General features: G+C 39.5%; 1 protein-coding gene across 24 annotated transcripts in view; it reads left to right on the plus strand.

The window, feature by feature from the left end:
* The window catches only part of STIL (STIL centriolar assembly protein), a 64,837-nt gene that overhangs the window by 26,110 nt on the left and 16,709 nt on the right, over positions 1-22,018 (plus strand). For all 24 annotated transcript variants that reach the window (XM_063780793.1, XM_009457103.5, XM_009457119.5 and 21 more), the window contains 5 exons: positions 1,149-1,258; positions 6,340-6,454; positions 7,582-8,550; positions 16,592-16,757; positions 18,977-19,208. In XM_063780793.1, the coding sequence (XP_063636863.1) occupies positions 1,149-1,258; positions 6,340-6,454; positions 7,582-8,550; positions 16,592-16,757; positions 18,977-19,208 (1,592 nt within the window). The remainder of the gene's footprint in view (positions 1-1,148; positions 1,259-6,339; positions 6,455-7,581; positions 8,551-16,591; positions 16,758-18,976; positions 19,209-22,018) is intronic.

Below are 22,018 nucleotides of genomic sequence, written 5' to 3' on the forward strand. Positions count from 1 at the left end.
GTGCTGGTATTATAGGTTTGAGCCACTGCACCTGACCGTGACTGTATTATTTTTAAAATGTGTGGAAATAAGAAATGGTTTTTTATACTTAAAGGCCATTATTTATATTATGTATCTAAGGAATCAGAATAGATTGTTACTATATCATCTAATAAAATACCTAGAAACACAACTAGATGATGATCATAGAAAAAGTAGATCTTTAGGCCAGGCGTGGCGGCTCACACCTCCAATCCCAGCACTTTGGGAGGCCGAGGTGGGCGGATCACCTGAGGTCAGGAGTTTGAGACCAGCCTGGCCAACATGGTGAAACTCTGTCTCTACTAAAAATACAAAAATTAGCCAGGCATAGTGCTGGGTGCCTGTAATCCTAGCTACTTGGGAGACTGAGGCAGGAGAATCGCTTGAACCTGGGAGGTAGAGGTTGCAGTGAACTGAGATCATGCCGCTGCACTCTAGCCTGGGCAACAAGAAGGAAATTCTGTCTCAAAAAAAAAAAAGAGGAAGTAGATCTTTGAAACTAGGTGTCATTATATGAAAATATTCAAATGCTACTTTTCAATAAAATTATTGGTTATTTTAGGTCTCAGACTAATAAAAGTACATTCTTTATTAGAAAAATATTGAATACTTTTAAATAACCACATGTGTCCACTCAGATCTTATTTAGTACCTTCTTTGAGATCATGTATATGTTATACATCTATATATTTTATATAAATATATTTTTTAATATTATAATATATACATTATATTACATATATGTTATATATAAAAATATCTTTATATTATATATTATATACATTTTATATTTTATAGGTTATGTAAGCTATAAAGTTTTTGTATTTTAATTATACATATCATTTTAACTGAGATCTAATATTTCTGTTTTAGAGACATATTTATCATTTTATTCTTTAGATGGTATTCTCATTTCATAGTTATATTCACTGAATCTGTGATTATAACACAAGTGGTTAACTTTTTCACTTATGTAGCAGGGAATTGGACAGTTTACAAAAGAGGGTTACAGAAATCAGAAGTCTGCCACTCCATCATCTAGTGTTTCAGAGCTACTTTTCATCTAAATAGAATTCTCTGTGTTCTTATTTAAGTCAGATCTCAAAATATGACCTCCTTCATTTCAGAATGTTGAACCTCCTGACAAAAATCCAATCCGTTGTGAACTGAGCGCTGAAAGCCAAAATGCAGAAACAGAGTTTTTCAGTAAGGCTTCCAAGAATTTTTCAATTAAGAGGTAAAAGATCTTTTTGTTATTATGTGTGTGTTTTTTTAAAAATTACATTTATTAGTTTTTGGTGAGTAATTAAAATAACTGTAAATTATTTCTGATGAAACGATTTTTTAAATCTTATGTACCATAAATGTCTTTGTTTTAAATGCATTCCTTCATATTCACTAGGAAGTTGGATAGTAATTTTAATGAAGTGGCAACTCTAATATGGTTTTCATTTGGGTTGATGTATTATACAGGAAAAATACAAAAGTATTTGTCAAAAAATTACCTTGCTTAGCAAGAATCTGCTTCCTGTTTTGTTTAGTGCTTTCTATTTGTTCTTCCCTTCCTTATAAGTTTCTTATTTTAATATTTAAATTAAAGGTGGGGTCTCGCTGTATTGGCCAGGTTGGTCTCGAGCTCCTAGCCTCAAGTGATCCTTCTGCCTTGGCCTCCCAAAGTGCTGGGGTCACATGTGTGAACCATCGTCTCCAACCCTTCCTTATAGTTTTAAATCTGGACCTATCAGATAAACTACTATAAAATTAACTACTAGCTGGAGTGTGATGGCTCACGCCTATAATCCCAGCACTTTGGGAGTCCAAGGCGGGCAGATCACTTGAGGTCAGGAGTTTGAGACCAGCCGGGCCAACATCCTTAAATCTACATATAATACGATCATTTCTCCCATTTTATAGGTGAGAAAAGTGAAGTGTAGAGAAATCACATAGGAAATGTACAATAAAAGACATTACACACACTCAGGTCCTAAAATTGATCACCCAGTGTTTTTAAAACATTAATCACTAGAATTCTATAGTGCATTTTAACATTTGAAACAGCTAATATTCTTTCTTTCTCAGAACTTTTCTTTTTTTTCTTTGAGACAGAGCCTCACTCTGTCGCCCAGGCTGGAGTGCAGTGGCGTATCTCAGCTCACTGCAAGCTCCGCCTCCCGGGTCCACGCCATTCTCCTGCCTCAGCCTCCCAAGTAGCTGGGACTACGCCAGGCTAATGTTTTGTATTTTTTTTAGTAGAGACGGAGTTTCACTATGTTAGCCAGGATGGTCTCGATCTCTTGACCTCGTGATCCACCCACCTCAGCCTCCCAAAGTGCTGGGATTACAGGCGTGAGCCACCCCACCCGGCCTCTTTCTCAGAACTTTTAGGGATCATTTGGCAGGACTTCAGTGTTATTTTTTAAAGTTCCTCTCCTCAAGCTGCATCTTCTCCATTTAAAAAAAAAAAAGCCATTGAAGTTGGAATATTGAAATATAAAGCCGTGGGTGATTAAATCAAACGGTAACTAATGGTGGGGGCCAGGCAGATCAGTGGAGCAGAATATAGTTCAGAAATAGATGCAAACATATACTTTCATTATACAATAAAAAATGCATCTCTCGCTGGGTGCAGTGGCTCACGCCTGTAATCCCAGCACTTTGGGAGGCTGAGGCGGGCGGATCACTTGAGGTCAGGAGTTTGAGACCAGCCTGGCCAACATGGTGAAATCCCGTCTCAACTAAAAATACAAAAATTAGCTGGACACACTGGAGCATGCCTGTAATCCCAGCTACTTGGTACGCTGAAGTGGGAAAATCACTTGAACCCGGGAGGCAGAGGTTGCAGTGAGCTGAGATTGCGCCACTGCACTTCAGCCTGGGCAACAGAGTAAGACCCTGTCTCAAACTCCTACCTAAAAAAAAAAAAATTGTTTTAAAACTTCTAAAACACACTTGAAGAATATTAATTAAATAAAGTCTTGTGACTTCTTGGGTCAGCATATTCTACCTTTTGTGGTAAAGAAGATATTCTCGGCCGGGCCCGGTGGTTCACGCCTGTAATCCCAGCACTTTGGGAGGCAGAAGCAGGCAGATCACCTGAGTCTCGGGACTTGGAGACCAGCCTGGCCAACGTGGTGAAACCCCGTCATTACTAAAAATACAAGAATTAGCCAGGCCTGGTGGTGCATGCCTGTAATCCCAGCTACTCAGGAGGCTGAAGCAAGAGAATCATTTGAACCCAAGAGGCACAGGTTGTAGTGAGCCGAGATCATGCCACTACACTCCATCCTGGGTGATACAGTGAGACTGCATCTCAAAAAAAATAAAAAAGTTATTATCTTGTATTAGGGTTCTCCAGATTAACAGAAACAACAAGATGTGTGTATGTAGAGATATTTGTTTTAAGGAATTGGCTTCTGTATTTGTGAAGGTTTGGCAAATCCAAAGTCTACAGGTAGAGGCTGAGCACAGTGGCTCATCCCTTTAATTCCAGTACTTTGGAAGGCTGAGGCGGGAGGATTGCTTGAGCTCAGGAGTTTGAGACCAGCCTGGGCAATGTGGCGAAACCCTGCCTCTACAAAAACAGAAAAGAAGTACAAAATTTAGCTGGTTGTGGTGGCACATGCCTGTAGTCCCAGCTACTTGCAGGGCTGAGGTGGGAGGATCACTTGCCCAGGAGGTCAAGGCTTCAGTGAGCCATGTTTGTGGCACTGCACTGCAGCCTGGGTGATAAAATGAGACCCTGTCTCAAAGAGAAAAAAAAAAAAACGACAAAAAATGTCTACAGGTAGGCTGGTAGGCTGGACACCCAGGGAAGAATTGCAATTTGAGTCCAAAGGCAGTCTGCTGGCAGAATTCCTTTTCCCTCCAGGAAGTCAGTCTTTATCTTTTTTTCTTTGAGATAGGGTCTCAGTCTGTCACCCAGGCTGGAGTACAGTGGTGTGATCTCAGCTCACTGCAACCTCCACCTGGCAGGTTCAAGGAATTCTCCTGCCTCAGCCTCCCAAGTAGCTGGGATTACAGGTGTGCATCACCACGCCCGGCTAATTTTTGTATTTTTAGTAGAGATGGGGTTTCACCATGTTGGCCAGGCTGGCCTCGAACTCCTGACCTCAAATGATCCACCCGCCTTGGCCTCCCAAAGTGCTGGGATTACAGGCTTGTGTCACCTCACCCAGCCGGGAACATCTTTACTGTCTTAAATTTTAAGACCTTATTCAACATTTTATTGAATATTTATGGAAGAAATAGCCAAACTAAGGAGACAATAGCAATTTCTTTAAGATTGTTATTAAAAGCTACTCAGAAGGCTGAGGTAGGAGGATCACTTGGGCCCAAGAAGTCGAGTTGGGGAGCCATGATCATGCTATGCCAACTGCACTCTAGCCTAAGTAATAGAGTGAAACCTGGCTTCAAAAAAAGTGATGTTAAAAAACCTTGTTTATTTTCCATTCTGGCCTAAGCTTTAATGAGGAACAGTCATTTTAAATGTTATCAAAATGTTTGTCTCTCCTAAAATACGGTTGTTATAACTATACAACCTGAAGTTTTTCCTTTTTTTCCTTGGGTACTAAAAAAGCTAAGAAATGAGGCCAGGCACAGTGGCTCACACTTGTAATCCCAGTGCTTTGGGAGGCAGAGGTGGGTGGATCACCTGAGGTCAGGAGTTCAAGACCAGCCTGACCAACATGGCGAAACCCTGTGTCTACTAAAAATATAAAAATTAGCTGGGCGTGCTGGCACATGCCTGTAGTCTGAGCTCCTCGGATGCTGAGGCTCAAGAATCACTTGAACCTTGGAGGCGGAGGTTGCTGTGAACTGAAGTCATGCTACTGTACTCCAGCCTGGGTGACAGAGGGAGACTCTATCCACCCCCCACCCCCTCCAAAAAAAAAAAGCTAAGAAATGGGTTTTATTGCTCAGTGTCAACAGTTTTGTGTGTGTATTCATCTTAAGTACAAAACAGATATTAATTCCATGCCACAACTCAGGTATACAAAAGAATGTAAAAGTTAGTAATTGAACTTAATATCTATTTTAAGCCCCTATTTATTCTACTGAATTATAGACACCAAATTTCACCTAATTCAAGGTTTCTTTATTCCCTTTTCTCTGGGGTTATATGTAATGTAGAGGGGACTAATGGTATGCCAGTACTGGTGATATGGGGTGACGTGATTCTCATCCATCTGTGCTACAATCTGCTGAGGTGTTTTCATTTGCATCTGGTCTTTGTCAAATTTGTGCAAGTTCCTGCTGCAACTTTTGACCCTGTTCAGGCCACTGGCTCTCTTGTTTCCTGTCCATGCTGCACTGAGCGCTTTGGAATATCATTATGTATCTCAAGCTGCCTTGGGTGTTGGAGAAGAGCTTTGTGGGACTGAAGACCCATTTCTGCTTAAACATAATCATGCAGACATTCTGATTGCTTCATTGTAATACCTTGTACAGAAAGAATTCTGTGAAGGTCTACCTCTTCAGACAATCAGGGTTTAGGGCAAAAGGTCTCTTCTGCTGTTTGATTTTCAAACCTGCCTTGGAGTTTCTTTTGTTCTTCCTGCTAGGGAGGATTCAACTTGCATGAAACAGAATGCAGGGTGCTTTTTTAGGGATCCCATTAATCCTGAGCGCTGTTAGCTTTCATTCTGGCTTTTCTTTTCCCTAGTGCATCCTATTGAGACTTTGTCTAGTGTAGGATGTAAAAAAGCCTGATGCATATGGTATTCCAAATCTTTAGTCTTAAACACTAATTTCAGTTTTTAAAACTCGGTACCAGCACTCAGAAATTTTCTGTTTTGCTGGGCATGCCATCTGTGATACAATGAGTATTCCTGACTAAATGAGAGGGTAGTACCTTGATTTCTCAAAGTATTTTCCCATCATAGATATAAGTACATAGGAAAATATAATTCCTTATTTGGTTTTCCTTTTTAATACAGAGGGTTTGTAATATAGTGTGTTTAATAACCTTTAATACTAGATTATAAATTTTTTGACAGCTAGTGCTAAGTCTTACTTGTTTCTATATTTATCGAAGTGATCAACTAGAGGGTGCCCAGTGACTTGATTTATTGTGACATTAACAATACAAGGTTAAACTTGCTATCATCAGGTAAATAGGGTAGTTTATTAAGGCTGGCTGGTCCAGCTTCCCTGGTCAACTAACACTGGCCTGAAACATAAAATAATTTGTGGTTGTCAGATACTAAATTAAATGATCTGAGTACTACTGCAACTTATTAAAGGACTTTATTCAATTTCTAGAAGAAAGAAAACACTGGATTACCAAAGGCTTTTCTGGTCTCCCCTTCTATTCTTTAGGTCTTCCCAAAAGTTATCTCCTGGGAAGATGCCAATACATGATCACGACTCTGGTGTTGAAGATGAAGATTTTTCTCCAAGACCAATTCCTAGTCCTCATCCAGTGAGTCAGAAGGTATCACTGATTTTAAAATGCATTCACTTTTGTGGTTAGAGACCTAAGTCTCTTCATGGTTAAAACACTAAATAATACTACCTGAAACCTAAGTATCATTCTTAGATATATCTAGCTATTTCTATCTCTATGGTTATATCTATATATAGAGATATAAGTATCTCACAGTTATAATAATTCATATTATATGTAATGATATATACATATGTGTAATATCTATGTAATAAGCATGTATGGTTATTCCTAGAGTAAACTGAGACATAGATTGGTTAAGTTACCTACCCAAGACACACAACTAGTGAGTAGTAAAGCTGGGATTCTATTTCAGGAGGTTTGGTTTTAGAATCTGGTACTTTTAATAACCATATAGACTCAACATTATATACTATCACTAGAGCTTGACATTGGTTTTTATCACTATATTCTGAGAAAACATTATACTTGCTTTCAGAGGTTAATTGCTAAAATTCTTGTCATAATTTTTTTATTGCTACCAACCTGTGGGTCATTTTAGAATTGTTTAATTATTTTAGAAGAAAAAGGAATGGGAAGGATTTTTTTAAGTTAATATCAAATTATAACCAAATTCATCACAGCGAGTATTTTGTTTACTCTTTTTTGCTTTCCACCTCTTAGTTGATATCAATAGAAGGAATAACAGTGAGTGACTTCTTAGTGGAGAAATATTTTGAAACATTTATTGGAAGATTTTACTATTTAAGGTACATAACATTTGCTACTAGATCTGTGAAAACATTCTGCTTGTGACAATTTTATTTTTTGCAGAGAGGATTTAAAAAGTTATATAAAACAGTTTCTCATATTGTGTTCTGTGATCTTAGCAGTGTTAGTGTTTTAATAAAAAGAGTTCCATTATTAAGTGAGTTTGGGAAGTGTTTAGTTTTATTCTTTTAGGGCAAGGACCTTGTTTATTTAGCTTACAATTGCATTCCTAGTGCTTAGCACATAAAACATGCCCAGAAAAAATTTACTGATGGTGTAAATAAAGAATGAACACTTGTTAATATGTAATTAGATATAATTTGGGAAATACTGGTCTGAGGAAAGTAAAGTATACAGTTTCTCCAAAAAAATACTTTTTTTTTCTATTTCTTTCTTATTTGTAGATTTCTAAGATCCAACCATCAGTTCCTGAACTTTCACTTGTGTTGGATGGCAATTTCATAGAATCAAACCCTCTGCCTACTCCATTGGAAATGGTGAATAATGAAAATCCTCCTTTGATTAACCACTTGGAACACTTGAAGCCATTGCAACCCCAGCTTTATGATGAGAAACACAGTCCAGAAGTTGAAGCTGGAGAGCCTTCCTTGAGAGGAATACCAAATCAGTTAAACCAGGATAAACCAGCTCTTTTGAGACACTGCAAAGTAAGACAGCCACCTGCCTGTAAGAAAGGGAACCCCCATACCAGGAACAGTGTTAAACCATCTTCTCATAATGGGCCATCTCATGATATATTTGAAAAGCTCCAAACAGTTTCTGCTGGAAATGTACAAAACGAAGAGTATCCTATAAGACCCTCCACACTTAATTCTAGGCAGTCTTCTCTTGCCCCGCAGTCCCAACCACACGATTTTGTTTTTTCACCCCATAATTCAGGAAGACCAATGGAACTTCAGATACCTACTCCCCCACCGCCGTCTTACTGTTCCACAAACGTTTGCAGGTGTTGTCAGCATCATAGTCATATTCAATATAGTCTGCTAAATTCTTGGCAAGGAGCAAACACAGTTGGATCCATTCAAGACGTCCAGTCTGAAGCCCTTCAAAAGCATTCATTATTTCACCCAAGTGGATGTCCAGCCCTGTACTGTAATGCATTCTGTTCTTCAAGTAGTCCTATAGCCTTGAGACCTCAGGGAGATATGGACAGTTGTTCTCCCCACAGCAATATTGAACCATCGCCTGTGGCAAGACCGCCTTCACATATGGACTTATGTAACCCGCAGCCTTGCACAGTGTGCATGCACACACCCAAGACTGAGTCAGATAATGGAATGATGGGACTATCTCCAGATGCATATCGGTTCCTCACAGAACAAGACAGACAGCTAAGACTACTTCAGGCACAGGTTTGCTTGGTGCTTTCCTAGTTCTATTAATTTCTTGGTATTAAGATTTCTTAAAAACTGGCACCTCTCCTCAGTAATGATGTTTTATAGAAGTATAGAATATCAGAATTAGGAGGGACCTTGGAAACTGAATTCTAGGCCCTCTTGTTTTACAGGTAAGTAAAATGAGGATTAGAGAGAATAATTTAACCCAATGCCACATTGCTAGTTAGTAGTAGAACCATCTTATGCATATCCTAACCTACAATAGAATTGTATTTTTATTTTTTGCCTCTAATGAAAAGTCTGTTATAATTAACTAAGCCTTTATATACAGCTAAATATAAAGTCTGGACAGTGGCTTATACTTCATCTCTAGTTTGTCAGCCCTATATAATGCCTATCTATATAGTTAGAGCCTTTCCGCATATCTATACTGGACTTATTCTACTTCTTGTATTCTGAAATGTTCCCTTTCTTCAGAACCTCTGTTGCAGAGTTCTTAGTTTTTTGTTTTTTGTTTTTTTTTTTTGAGACGGAGTCTTTTCTGTTGCGCAGGCTGGAGTGCAGGGGCATGATCTTGGCTCACTGCAACCTCCGCCTCCCAAGTTCAAGCGATCTTCCTGCCTCAGCCCCGCTAGGAGCTGGGATTACAGGCACGCGCCACCATGCCTGGCTAGTTTTTGTATTTTTAGTAGAGACGGGGTTTCGCCATGTTGGCCAGGCTAGTCTTAATTATATCCTTGCGCAGTGTTTAGTGTGTAAGTGTTGTCTTTTTTCTTCTTTCCTCACTGACGTCCTTCCTCCACATACCTACCCCAAAACAGTGTTCCTCTCTTTCTCCCCAGCACCAATGGGAACAACCTGAAATGTAGTTTTAAATATTTTTCATGATCCTATAACTATGCAAATATATGTATAATGTGCATATATACGTATGATTTTTTTTTTTTTTTTTTTTTTTGAGACGGAGTCTTGCTCTGTCGCCCAGGCTGGAGTGCAGTGCCACGATCTCGGCTCACTGCAAGCTCCGCCTCCCGGGTTCACGCCATTCTCCTGCCTTGGCCTCCGGAGTAGCTGGGACTATGCCCGGCTAATTTTTTGTGTTTTTTTAGTAGAGACGGAGTTTCACTATGTTAGCCAGGATGGTCTCGATCTCCTGACCTTGTGATCCGCCCACCTCGGCCTCCCAAAGTGTTGGGATTACAGGCGTGAGCCTCCGCGCCCGGCCATACATATGATTTTTTTAAAAATCTTTGTTTTATAAAATTGGAGTTATAGTGTTTGCATTTTATCAGAAAAAAAGACAATGACATTTTTCAAATCAGTGAAAACGCTTTTGATAGGAACACCTGAGAAAAATTTAGCTCTGCTGTTTTTTTAAACCTAGGTAAATTCTTTGAAATTGTAAAGTATAATTTTTTTTTAATTTTTTACTTTTTTTTTTTAGAGAAAAGATCTTCCTATATTGCCCAGACTGGTCTTGAACTCCTCAGCTCAAGTGATCTTTCTGCTTTGACCTCCCAGAGTGCTGGGATTATAGGTGTGAGTCACCACTCCCAGATAATGTAAAATATAAATTGGATTTTAACATTATAAACACTTAGCAAAAATTTGAATATACCTAAATATTTTTACATTGAAAATAATTATTTCTCACTTATTTCCTGTTGTTCTAAAGAAGACTAATTAGAGGCTAAAAGGACCCATTATACTATTTAGAAATCTTAGTTACTTGGAATTTGTATACTTAAAATATAATATTATAGATCACAGGCCCTGGTCTAGACTATCTGAATCAATATATTTAGAAAATATGAAATATATAAAAAAATGCTTCTGTGTGTAAATACATATAGTATTTTCCTTATATATATATGAACTTAAATTTTTAGGTACCACCTTTTAAAAAGTATCTTATACATTTTTTATATACGTATATATCGAACTCCCTTACCCTGCATGGGTTTCTATTATAATGATACACAACAAATTTTCTAATTGTTCTCCTATTGATTATTTCAACCATTTAAAGCTTCTGCTATTGCAAACAATGCAGCAGTGAACATTCCTATATTTGCATCTTACTACCTATGTGCAAGTATCTCTATACTATAGATTCCTAGAAGTAAAACTGTGAAGCCAAAGGGAATAAACATTTTAAATGTTCAAAGATACCCAAATTTGTTCCTGTTCTAGTATTGCAAATCTCATTTTGGTATAATGGTTAAGAGAGTGGGCTGTGGTACCAGACTCCTTGGATTCTGATCTAGTTTGTGGGTACTGTAGGTTACATGATCATGGACAAGTTACCTTACCTCATTGACTTCAGTTTTCTCACATACAAAATAGGGATATACATAAGTTGTATGGAGTTCTTTTGTTTTTTGTTTTAATTTTTTTTTCAGTTGTTCACATGTATGGCAAAGTTGTATGGAGTTCTAAGGATCTGAATGAGTTACTAGATAAAGGTGTAGAATATTGCTGACATATAGTTAGTGCTCAGTATGTGTTAACTATTACTATTATTTCACTATTATTATCTTAGTTAATGGTATCACCTCTCATCTCGTCACTCAGGCAAAATTCTCAGGAGTCACAAACCCAGGCTCTGCTTTGTAGATATATACTGAACTTAACTACTCTTTACTATCTTTCCTGCTACCAACCTAATTCAAACCACTGATGACACCCTTACATACCACTTCCATCCAGCACTATCCCCTCATGTTTCCTATACTTGGAAACACCATACCGTCGTTGTTTGTTTGTTTTCCCCACACTATCTTTAAAGCCCAGGTCAGATTGTAGCACTCTTGCTTAAAATCCTCCAGTGGATTTCCATTGCAATTAGAATAAAATCCAAATGCTTTACCTTGGCCCTTAAAGCCCTTTATGACTTGGCTTGTCTTTCTCTGCAAACTCATCTCTTATCACTGTCTTCTGTGTTCACTACACTTCAGCTGTAGTGCTTTTTTCTTTAACTTTTTGTACTTTAAAAATGCCAAAACATGTTTATACTTTAGGTTCTTCAGCTTTTGGTTCCCTTTGCCTGAAATATTCCTCCTTGGGCCCTTCTAATGGCTATTTCCTTCTCATCATTCAGGCCCTTAATCACGTTTTTTTGTTCTATTTGTGATAGAAAGCTCCAGGGAAGGAGCTCACATTCATCACTGTTTTCTTAGCACCTTGAATAGTACTTGATGTGTAATCGTTGCTTAATACATAGTTTGTTACTTGAATGAGTGAAAATGGCTGCTGAAAAGGCTATATCTATTTATTTATTTATTTTTCTAGATGAGATGAATGATGCCAGATTATACCAATTTAGTATCCCCAAACCATTTTTCCACATCTACATGTCCAACATTAGGCAAACTTAAATTATTACCAGTCTTAGAAGATGGTTTTTTTTTTTTTTTTTTTTTTTTTTTTTTTTTTAGGCAGAGTTTCACTCTTTCACCCAGGCTAGAGTGAAATGGCATGATCTGGGCTCACTGCAACCTCTACCTGCCCCCCGGGGTTGAAGCAATTCTCCTGCCTCAGCCTCCCAAGTAGCTGGGATTATAGGCACCCACCACCACACCTGGTTAATTTTTATATTTTTAGTAGAGACAGGGGTTTCACCATGTTGGCCAGGCTGATCTCGAACTCCTGACCTCAGGTGATCCACCTGCCTCGGCCTCCCAGAGTGCTAGGATTACAGGTGTGAGCCACCATGCCCGGCCTAGAAGTTCTTTTAATTTACATTGTATTAACATATGTAATTGATTATTTTATTATTTATAAGAGCTCATTGTATATGAAGGAAATTGGTCCTTTATCATTCATATATATATGTATATGTATATGTATATGCGTGTGGTATTTCTTACAGTTAGTCTTAAGTGTTTTGCATTTTAACCATTTGTTTTGTACAGAATATTCCAGTTTAGATACAGTTAAATAATGTAGACCAGGTGCGGTGGCTCACACCTGTAGTCCCAGCACTTTGGGAGACCTAGGCGGCTGGATCACCTGAGGTCAGGAGTTTGAGACCAGCCTGGCCAACATGATGAAATCCCGTCTCTACTAAAAATACAAAAATTACCTGGGCGTGGTAGTGGGCACCTGTAATCCCGCTACTTAGGAGGCTGAGGCATGAGGATCGCTTGAACCTCAGAGGCGGAAGTTGCAGTGAGCCAAGATCACACCACTGCACTCCAGCCTGGGCGACAGAGCTAGACTCTGTCTCAAAAAGAAAAAAAAAAAAGTATGAGTCATTCTCTTTCTGGGTTTTATGTTTAGAAAAGCCTTCTTCCTTTCAAGATTATAAAAAATTTATTCTTGGCTGGGCCCAGTGGCTCATGCCTGTAATCCCAGCATTTTGGGAGGCCAAGGTGGTTGGATCACTTGAGCCCAGGAATGAGACCAGCCAGGGCAACATAGTGAGACTCCATCTCTACAAAAAATAAAAAAGAAATAACTGGCCATAGTGTTGCACACCTGTAATCCCAGCTCCTTGGGAGACTGAAGCAGGAGGATTGCTTCAGCCCAGGAAGCTGAGGCTGCAGTGAGCCAAGACCGTGCCACTGTACTCTGGCCTAGGCGACAGAGTAAGATCCTGTCTTAAAAAAAAAAAAAAAAAAAATCTTATTTATTTATTTATTTATTTATTGAGATGGAGTCTCACTGTGTCGCCCAGGCTGGAGTGCAGTGGCGCGATCTCAGCTCACTGCAAGCTCTGCCTCCTGGGTTCACACCATTCTCCTGCCTCAGCCTCCTGAGTAGCTGGGACTACAGGCGTCGGCCACCAAGCCGGGCTAATTTTTTGTATTTTTAGTAGAGACAGGGTTTTACCATGTTAGCCAGGATGGTCTTGATCTCCTGACCTTGTGATCCGCCCGCCTCGGCCTCCCAAAGTGCTGGGATTACGGGAGTGAGCAACCGCGCCCAGCAAAAAAAAAATCTTTTTAAAAAATTCTCCCTCTCCCTTCAGGATTATATTTGTTGCTTCTTTTTTATTTAAGTAAGTTTTTTTTTTTAATCAGATGACTGGACTCACATATTTATTTAATAAATACATATCTTTTTACGAATGATTTAGAGATGCTTTTTGTTGTTGTTGTTGTTGTTGTTGTTGTTGTTGTTGTTGTTGAGACAGAGTCTTGCTCTGTCACCCAGGCTGGAGGGCCCTGGCTCAGCTCACTGTAACCTCCGCCTTCCGGGTGCAAGTGATTCTCCTGCCTTTATCACCTGAGTAGCTGGGATTGCCGCCGTGTGCCACCATGCCCGGCTAATTTTTGTGGTTTTAGTAGAGACAGGGTTTTACCATGTTGGCTAGGCTGGTCTTGAACTCCTGACCTCAGGTGATCCACCTGCCTTGGCCTCCCAAAGTGCTGGGATTTCAGGTGTGAGCCACTGCACCCAGCGAGAGATGCATTTTTTATTGTATAATGAAAGTATATGTTTGCATCTATTTCTGAACTATATTCTGCTCCACTGATCTGCCTGCCCCCCACCACTAGTCACCGTTTGATTTAATCACCCAAAGCTTTATATTTCAATATTCCAACTTCAATGGCTTTTTTTTTTTTTTTAAACGGAGAAGATGCAGCTTGAGGAGAGGAACTTTAAAAAATAACACTGAAGTCCTGCCAGATGATCCCTAAAAGTTCTGAGAAAGAGGCCGGGTGGGGTGGCTCACGCCTGTAATCCCAGCACTTTGGGAGGCTGAGGTGGGTGGATCACGAGGTCAAGAGATCGAGACCATCCTGGCTAACATAGTGAAACTCCGTCTCTACTAAAAAAAATACAAAACATTAGCCTGGCGTAGTCCCAGCTACTCGGGAGGCTGAGGCAGGAGAATGGCGTGGACCCGGGAGGCGGAGCTTGCAGTGAGCTGAGATACGCCACTGCACTCCAGCCTGGGCGACAGAGCGAGGCTCTGTCTCAAAGAAAAAAAAGAAAAGTTCTGAGAAAGAAAGAATATTAGCTGTTTCAAATGTTAAAATGCACTATAGAATTCTAGTGATTAATGTTTTAAAAACACTGGGTGATCAATTTTAGGACCTGAGTGTGTGTAATGTCTTTTATTGTACATTTCCTATGTGATTTCTCTACACTTCACTTTTCTCACCTATAAAATGGGAGAAATGATCAGTATTATATGTAGATTTAAGGATTAAATGAGTGAGTGTGTGTGTGTGTGTGTGTGTGTGTGTGTGTGTGTGTAAAGTGCTTACTTAGTATGGGACCTGGCTAGAGTAAGTACGCAACAAATTACAACTGTTTTATTTATCTCTTTTAACAACCTTAGTTTTAGGTGATATTGAAGCTCATAGTGGTTAAGTAACTTTTCCAAAAGGTAGCAGGGTAGGATTTAAACTTATAGCCACATGATACCAAAGCTGTACTCCAAACCACTATAAATACACATGCCATTTTATACTATTAGCGCAGTTTATATTTCTACTGACCTTAATAATTGATTGATGATACTTATTTTCCTATATTAATAAGGTTAATCCACTAAAATTATATTGAGCACAGTAGTACCATTTGTAGAGAAGCAGAAAATCATAGTGTTTACAAAGGGAGGCTCTTCCACTCCTAGTTACATACCCAAGAGAAGTGAAAAAAATATGTCCACACAAAAAGCTGTATGTAAATGTCCAAGTAGCATTATTCCTAATAGCCCAAAGTGAAAACAACCTAAATGTCTGTCAGCTGATGAGTGGAAAAGCACAATGTGATATATCCATACAAGGGAATGTTATTCAGCAATCAGAAGCAATAAAGTATTAGTAAATGCTGCAACATGGTTGAACCTTCAAAACATTATGCCAAGTGAAAGAAGCCAGATACAAGGCCACAGTATGGTACTGTTTTATATGAAATGTCCAGAATAGGCAAATTCAGAGATAGAAATCATGTTAGACCGTCAGGGGCTCCGGAGAAGGGCAATAGGGTGTGGCTGCTAATGGGTACAGAGTTTTGGGGGTTTGATGAAAATGTTCTGGAATCAGATAGTGGTGATTGTTGCACACTTTGTGAGTATACCAAAAACCACTGAATTGTACACTTTAAAGCAGCTAATTTCATGGTACATGAATTATATCTCAATTTAAAATGGAAGAGGGGAGGCTTTTGGTGTTTGAACCTCAGCTTTCAGATTTGCTACTTGTTAGTTATATGTCCTATACAAGTAACTTAACTTTTTCCTTGCCGCAGGTTTTCTTACTTGTAAAACAAATGTTTAATTGTAATATAGTCTTCAGAGGATTGCTGTAAAAATTATACATAAAAGCCTATAGTAATAGGGTCTTGCAAACAACAGGCGCTCAGTAACTGTTAGCCATTGTTATTAATATATCCAATTTCAACATGGGCAAACATGGGCAATTCTGATTTACCTTTATAATAATCTTGTGTGATATGTTCAGTATTTGGTATTTGGAGTCAGAGAGTCAGAGTATACCTCCAATCTAACTTTTGATTTATAAGTGAAATAGGAATATAATGTTAGTTTGAAGTATTAACCATTCACACTTTTTTACATGAGTATCAACTTATGAATACTAAGCTAAACACCTTTATGTATTGCTTTTAAATGTATACTTAAAGGCTGAGGTGGGCGGATTACTTGAGCCCAGGAGTTTGAGAACAGCCTGGGCAACATGGCAAAACCCCATCTCTACAAAACATGTGAAAATTAATCAGGCATGGTGGTGCATGGCTGTACTCCCAGCCACCCCAGGAGGCTGAGGTGGGAGGATCAATTGAGCCCAGGAAGTTGAGGCTGCAATAAGCCATGATTGCACCACGGCTGGGTGACAGCCTGGGTGACAGAGCAAGACCCTGTCTCAAAAAAAAAAAGTATACTTAAAGTGCTTATTAATAACTAGTGATAATGGCTTTCTATATTGAATAAGTTTCATGGTATGGTCTAGTTGAAATGTGAGAAGATAGACTTAAAAGTCAGTTTCTTATAATTAGGGCGCTTTGTAATTCATTATTAAACTGCTGCCAGTTTTGTTGATTACTTCCCTGTCAGTTTAAAGTATGTTTTTAATTGATACAGATTCAGCGTTTGTTGGAAGCACAGTCTCTGACGACCTGTTCCCCTAAGACAACTGCTGTTGAAGACACAGTGCAAGCTGGAAGACAAACGGAGTTGGTTTCTGTGGAAGCACAGTCTTCCCCTGGCTTGCACATGAGAAAAAGTGTAAGCATTGCTGTGAGCACAGGTAATTTCAGTTTTTTTTTAATTTGTAAGGAAATTGTTAAAAATGCTTTTCATATCTGGTTTTTGAATTTTATGTTCAAATTGGTGCATGGTGCAGTAGGACCAAAACCAAGGTGATGAGAGTATGACTTAAGTTTTTGTGTAATTTTAGTCTTTGTGAAATAAAACTACACCTGCAAACTGCATAACATGATAAAGTGTTTGATTTTGCTACTTTTCTAGGCTGGACCCAATTCTGTTTTTGTTTTTTGTTTTTTGTTTTTTTTGAAATGGAGTGTCGCTCTGTTGCCCAAGCTAGAGTGCAGTGTAGTGCGCTCTCAGCTCACTGCAACCTCCACCATCCTAGGTTCAAGCAATCCTCCTGTCTCAGCCTCCCAAAGTGTTGGGATTACAGGCGTGAGCCACCGGGTCCAGCCAGTCTTGGTTGTATTAATTTATTTTCATAAAATCACCCAAGTATATCCTCAGAGTAGAAACCATTTTGACTACGATTTACTTTTTTTTTTTTTTTTTGAGACGGAGTCTCACTCCGTCACACAGACTGGAGTGCAGTGGCATAGTCTCGGCTCACTGCAACCTCCGCCTCCTGGGTTCAAGTGATTTTCCTGCGTAGCTGGGACTACAAGCGCCTGCCACCACACCTGGCTAATTTTTGTATTTTTAGTAGAGATGGGGTTTCACTGTGTTGGCCAGGCTGGTCTCCAACTCCTGACCGCATGATCCACCCACCTTAGCCTCCCAAAGGGCTGGGATTATATTACAGGCATGAGCCACTGCGCCCAGGCTACTTTTTGGTTTTAACTATCTGTTTAAACCATTATGTATTAGCAAGATTCCCCAAATTATAGAATGCCTATGGCTCGTGGTACAAAAGATGATTTAGGGTGTTATACAGATTAATATTTATATTTTGTAAATATATCTTTTCCAATACTCACAGGTATAAATACAATAAGCATATCAAATCTGTGATTTTACAGAAATAATGAGGCTCAGTAAAAAAAGAGTTAATTTAAAGAAAGAGTAAGTAAACAATATTACATGCAAATAGCTCTGAAGATTTTTACACCAAGGTGTAAGTGCTTCATAAAGATTGAGAAATTGGCTGGGCGCAGTGGCTCATGCCTATAATGTTTGCACTTTGGGAGGTCAAGGCAGGTGGACTGCCTGATGCTAGGAGTTTGAGACCAGCCTGGTCAACATGATGAAGCCCCATCTTTAAAAAAAAATACAAAAATTAGCCACATATGGTGGCGCACACCTGTAGTCCCAGCTACTCAGGAAGCTGAGGTGGGAGGATCACCTGAGCCCAGGGATGTTGAGGCTGCAGTGAGCCGTGATTGTGTCACTGCACTCCAGCCTGAGCAACAAAGTGACACCCTGTCTTAAAAAAAAAAAAAAAAAAAAGATTGGGAAACACTTGATTTTTTTTAATACCTGCCTGATATTACAGATATTACAGATGTCTGATGCATCACCAATGTAGTCTTTTAAATATTGCATTTAAGTGTCAAAACCAGAGAACCTAGGGATTTGTATTTTATATATTATCTCATATTATTCAGAGCAGCAGTTTTCAACATACACACCCCATCCCACGGATCATATTCAGAACCTTAATATGTAAAGCAAATCATTTCAGAGCCACCCTTCTTGAAAAAGCAGAACCCAGAATGTGCCCTTCCACCCGACCCGTCCCCCAGTGTTTTGTCTTTCTGTCTTCCACCTACCTCTTCCTGGCATTTCTGAGGAAATATAATCTAAAAACTTAGTTCTAAGTAATTGTGTGTGTGTGTGTGTGTGTGTGTGTATATATATATATATATATATATTTTTTTTTTTTTTTTTTGAGCCAGAGTCTCACAGTGTTGCCCAGGCTGGAATGCAGTAGCACAATCACAGCTCATTGCAGCATCGACCTCCTGGGCTCAAGTGATCTTCCACCTCTGCCTCCTGAGTAGATGGGACTACAGGCACACCACCACACCTGGCTAATTTTTTTGTATTTTTTTTGTAGAGACAGGATTTCTCCATGTTGCCCAGGCTGGTCTTGAACTCCTGAGCTCAAGGGATCCTCCCACCTCTGCCTCTCAAAGTGTTGGGATTATAGGCGTGAGCCATTGCACCTGGCCAATATGGCTATTCTTAACAAAGGTTTGGCAGAGTATTATTTTTAAAGTTGAATGTTTGTTTCAGTATCTTAAATTATTTAACCTCCAGGTGCTAGCTTGTTTTGGAATGCAGCAGGTGAGGATCAAGAGCCTGACTCTCAACTGAAGCAAGATGATACCAAAATTTCCAGTGAGGACATGAATTTTTCTGTTGATATTAATAATGAAGTCACAAGTCTTCCAGGTAGTGCATCTTCATTAAAAGCAGTTGATATTCCCAGTTTTGAAGAGAGCAACATTGCTGTGGAAGAAGAATTTAACCAGCCACTTTCTGTATCCAAGTAAGGTCTCTTTGATTTAGACTTTCGTCCTACTTTTTAAAAAAATTTTTTTTGATAGACAAATAATAATTGTATATATTTGTGGGGCACAATGTTTAGATGCATGTTTACAGTATGGAACGATTAAATCAGACCAACAAATCTATCACTTCACATACTTAACTTTTTCTGTGGTAAAAACATTTAAAGTCTACTATTAGCAATTTTGAAATATACAATGCATTATTATTCATTACAGTTGCTGTTCTGTTCAGGTTTTTTTTGTTTTTAATTCTAATTTCTTAAAGTCTTCTAACTCAGAAATGATATATTTTCTAACTGGTATTTTCTTTTATGTCTTTACTTGATATGATTTCTATGTAACTGACAACTCTGAGCCTTCTAGAACCATTTCCAGATGTCAGTCTTTGGCTATATTAACAGTCTGGATGAATCAGAAATTGGAAGAAAACTTCAAAAATACACAAGCTCAGGCCTCACCCTAGAGGATCTGATAATATTAGGTTCCAGATACAGATGGAGAAATTTTTTTTTTTTTTTTTTGACGGAGTCCCGCTCTGTTGCCCAGGCTGGAGTGCAGTGATGCAATCTTGGCTCACTGCAATCTCCGCCTCCCGGGTTCACGCCATTCTCCTGCCTCAGCCTCCCGTGTAGCTGGGACTACAGGCTCCTGCCACCATGCCTGGCTAATTCCGTGTTTGTATTTTTAGTAGAGATGGGGTTTCACCATGTTAGCCAGGATGGTCTCGATCTCCTGACCTCGTGATCTGCCCGCCTCGGCCTCCCAAAGTGCTGGGATTACAGGCGTGAGCCACCACACCTGGCCGAGAAATTTCTTTTATTTAATTAATTAATTTATTTATTTATTTATGAGATGGAGTTTCTCTCTTGTTGCTCAGTCTAGAGTGCAATGGTGCGATCTTGGCTCACTGCAATTCCTGCCTCCTGGGTTCAAGTGATTCTCCTGCCTCAGCCTCCTGAGTAGCTGGGATTACAGACACCTGCCACCATGCTGGGCTAATTTTGTTTGTATTTTTTTTAGAGATGGGGTTTCGCCATGTTGGCCAGGCTGGTCGTGAACTCCTGACCTCAGGTGATCCACCCACCTTGGCCTCCTAAAGTGCTGGGATTACAGGCATGAGACACTGTGCCCGGCCTATTTTATTTTATGTATTTATTTTTTGAGACAGAGTCTCGCTTTTTCACCCAGGCTGGAGTGCAATGGCACTGTCTTGGCTCACTGCAACCTCTGCCTCCCAGGTTCAAGGCATTCTTGAGCCTCAGCCTCCCAAGCAGCTGGGATTACAGGCGTGCGCCATCACGCCCAGCTAATTTTTGTATTTTTAGTAGAGATGGGGCTTCCCATGTTGGCCAGGCTGATCTGGAACTCCTCACCTGAGGTGATCCGCCTGCCTCAGCCTTCCAAAGTGCTGGGATTATAGGCATGAGCCACTGTGAGATGGGGAAATTTCTAAAGATTCTCCATATTGCCATTATATATAAAAGAGTCTATTTTTGAGTGATAGAACCTTAATATTTATATATGAAATGTTAACTGAGATTTGCTTCAAATTAATTCTGTGGGAGAATGAAATGGCTAGGAGTATAAATGAAATAAGATTGGCTATTTGGTAATTTTTGAAACTGATTGTATATGGTGATTTGTAAAATAATTCTCTTATGTTTGAAATTTTTCATTATGAAATTTTCCATTAAATAAGGATCGTAGGCCAGGCTCAGTGACTCTTACCTGTAACTGGGCATGGTGGTGCACACATGTAGTCCCAGGTACTTGGGAGGCTGAGGCAGGAGAATCGCCTGAACCCGGGAGGTGGAGGTTGCAGTGAGCCGAGATTGCGCCACTGCACTCCAGCCTGGGTGACAGAGCAAGACTAAGTCTCAAAACAAAACAAAACAAAAAACGGATTCTAAAGTAAATTTTTTTTTTTTTTTTTTTTTAAGATACTCGCTCTGTCGCCCTGGCTGGAATACGGTGGCGTGATCTTGGCTCACTGCAACCTCAGCCTCCCAAGTAGCTGGGACTACAGGCATGGGCCACCACACCTGGCTAATTTTTGTGTTTTTAGTAGAGACAGGGTTTTGCCATGTTAGCCAGGGTGGTCTTGAACTCCTGACCTCAGGTTATCCACCTGCCTCGGCCTTTCAAATTGTTGGGATTACTGGTATGAGCCACTGCACCTGGCCTAAAGTAATTTATATCCTCAGCAAATTTGGAAACAAACTCAGCAAATATTTGAGTTTCTGGTACGTGCTACCACAAAACTAGACACTAAATATCAAATACTAGGTTAGGCAAAGCTCCTAACTTTATGGAATTTAACCACATGGGCAGCAAATAACATAATTTCATATAGTGACAACTGCTCTGAAAAAGTAAACTAGAGTGATCAAGTGGAGTGTAACTGGGATGGTAGCCTGGGAACAAGGTGTTATATTAAGTAGAGTAGTAAAGGAAACCATCTCTGAGGGGGTGACATTTGAGTAGTGACCTGAATGATAAGGGGCCAGTCATGATAATATCTGGGGATGAGTATTCCAGGTGGAGGAAAAAGCAAGTGTAATGGCAAGTGTGGGTTTAAAAGTTACAGAAAAAAGCATGAAAGCCAGTGTGGCTGGACATAGTGATTGAGAGGGAGAGTATAGGAAATGAAGTCTGAGATACAGGCAGGAGCCAAGTTACATGGGGCTTTGTAGGATATAGAAAATAATTTTTAATTTATTGCATGCTCATTAAAGCTAGTGGAGGATTTTAGATAATGGAGTGTTATGATCTGATTTTCATTTTTTGA

Source organism: Pan troglodytes, chromosome 1 (assembly GCF_028858775.2).
Source record: "Pan troglodytes isolate AG18354 chromosome 1, NHGRI_mPanTro3-v2.0_pri, whole genome shotgun sequence".
Lineage (NCBI taxonomy): Eukaryota > Metazoa > Chordata > Mammalia > Primates > Hominidae > Pan > Pan troglodytes.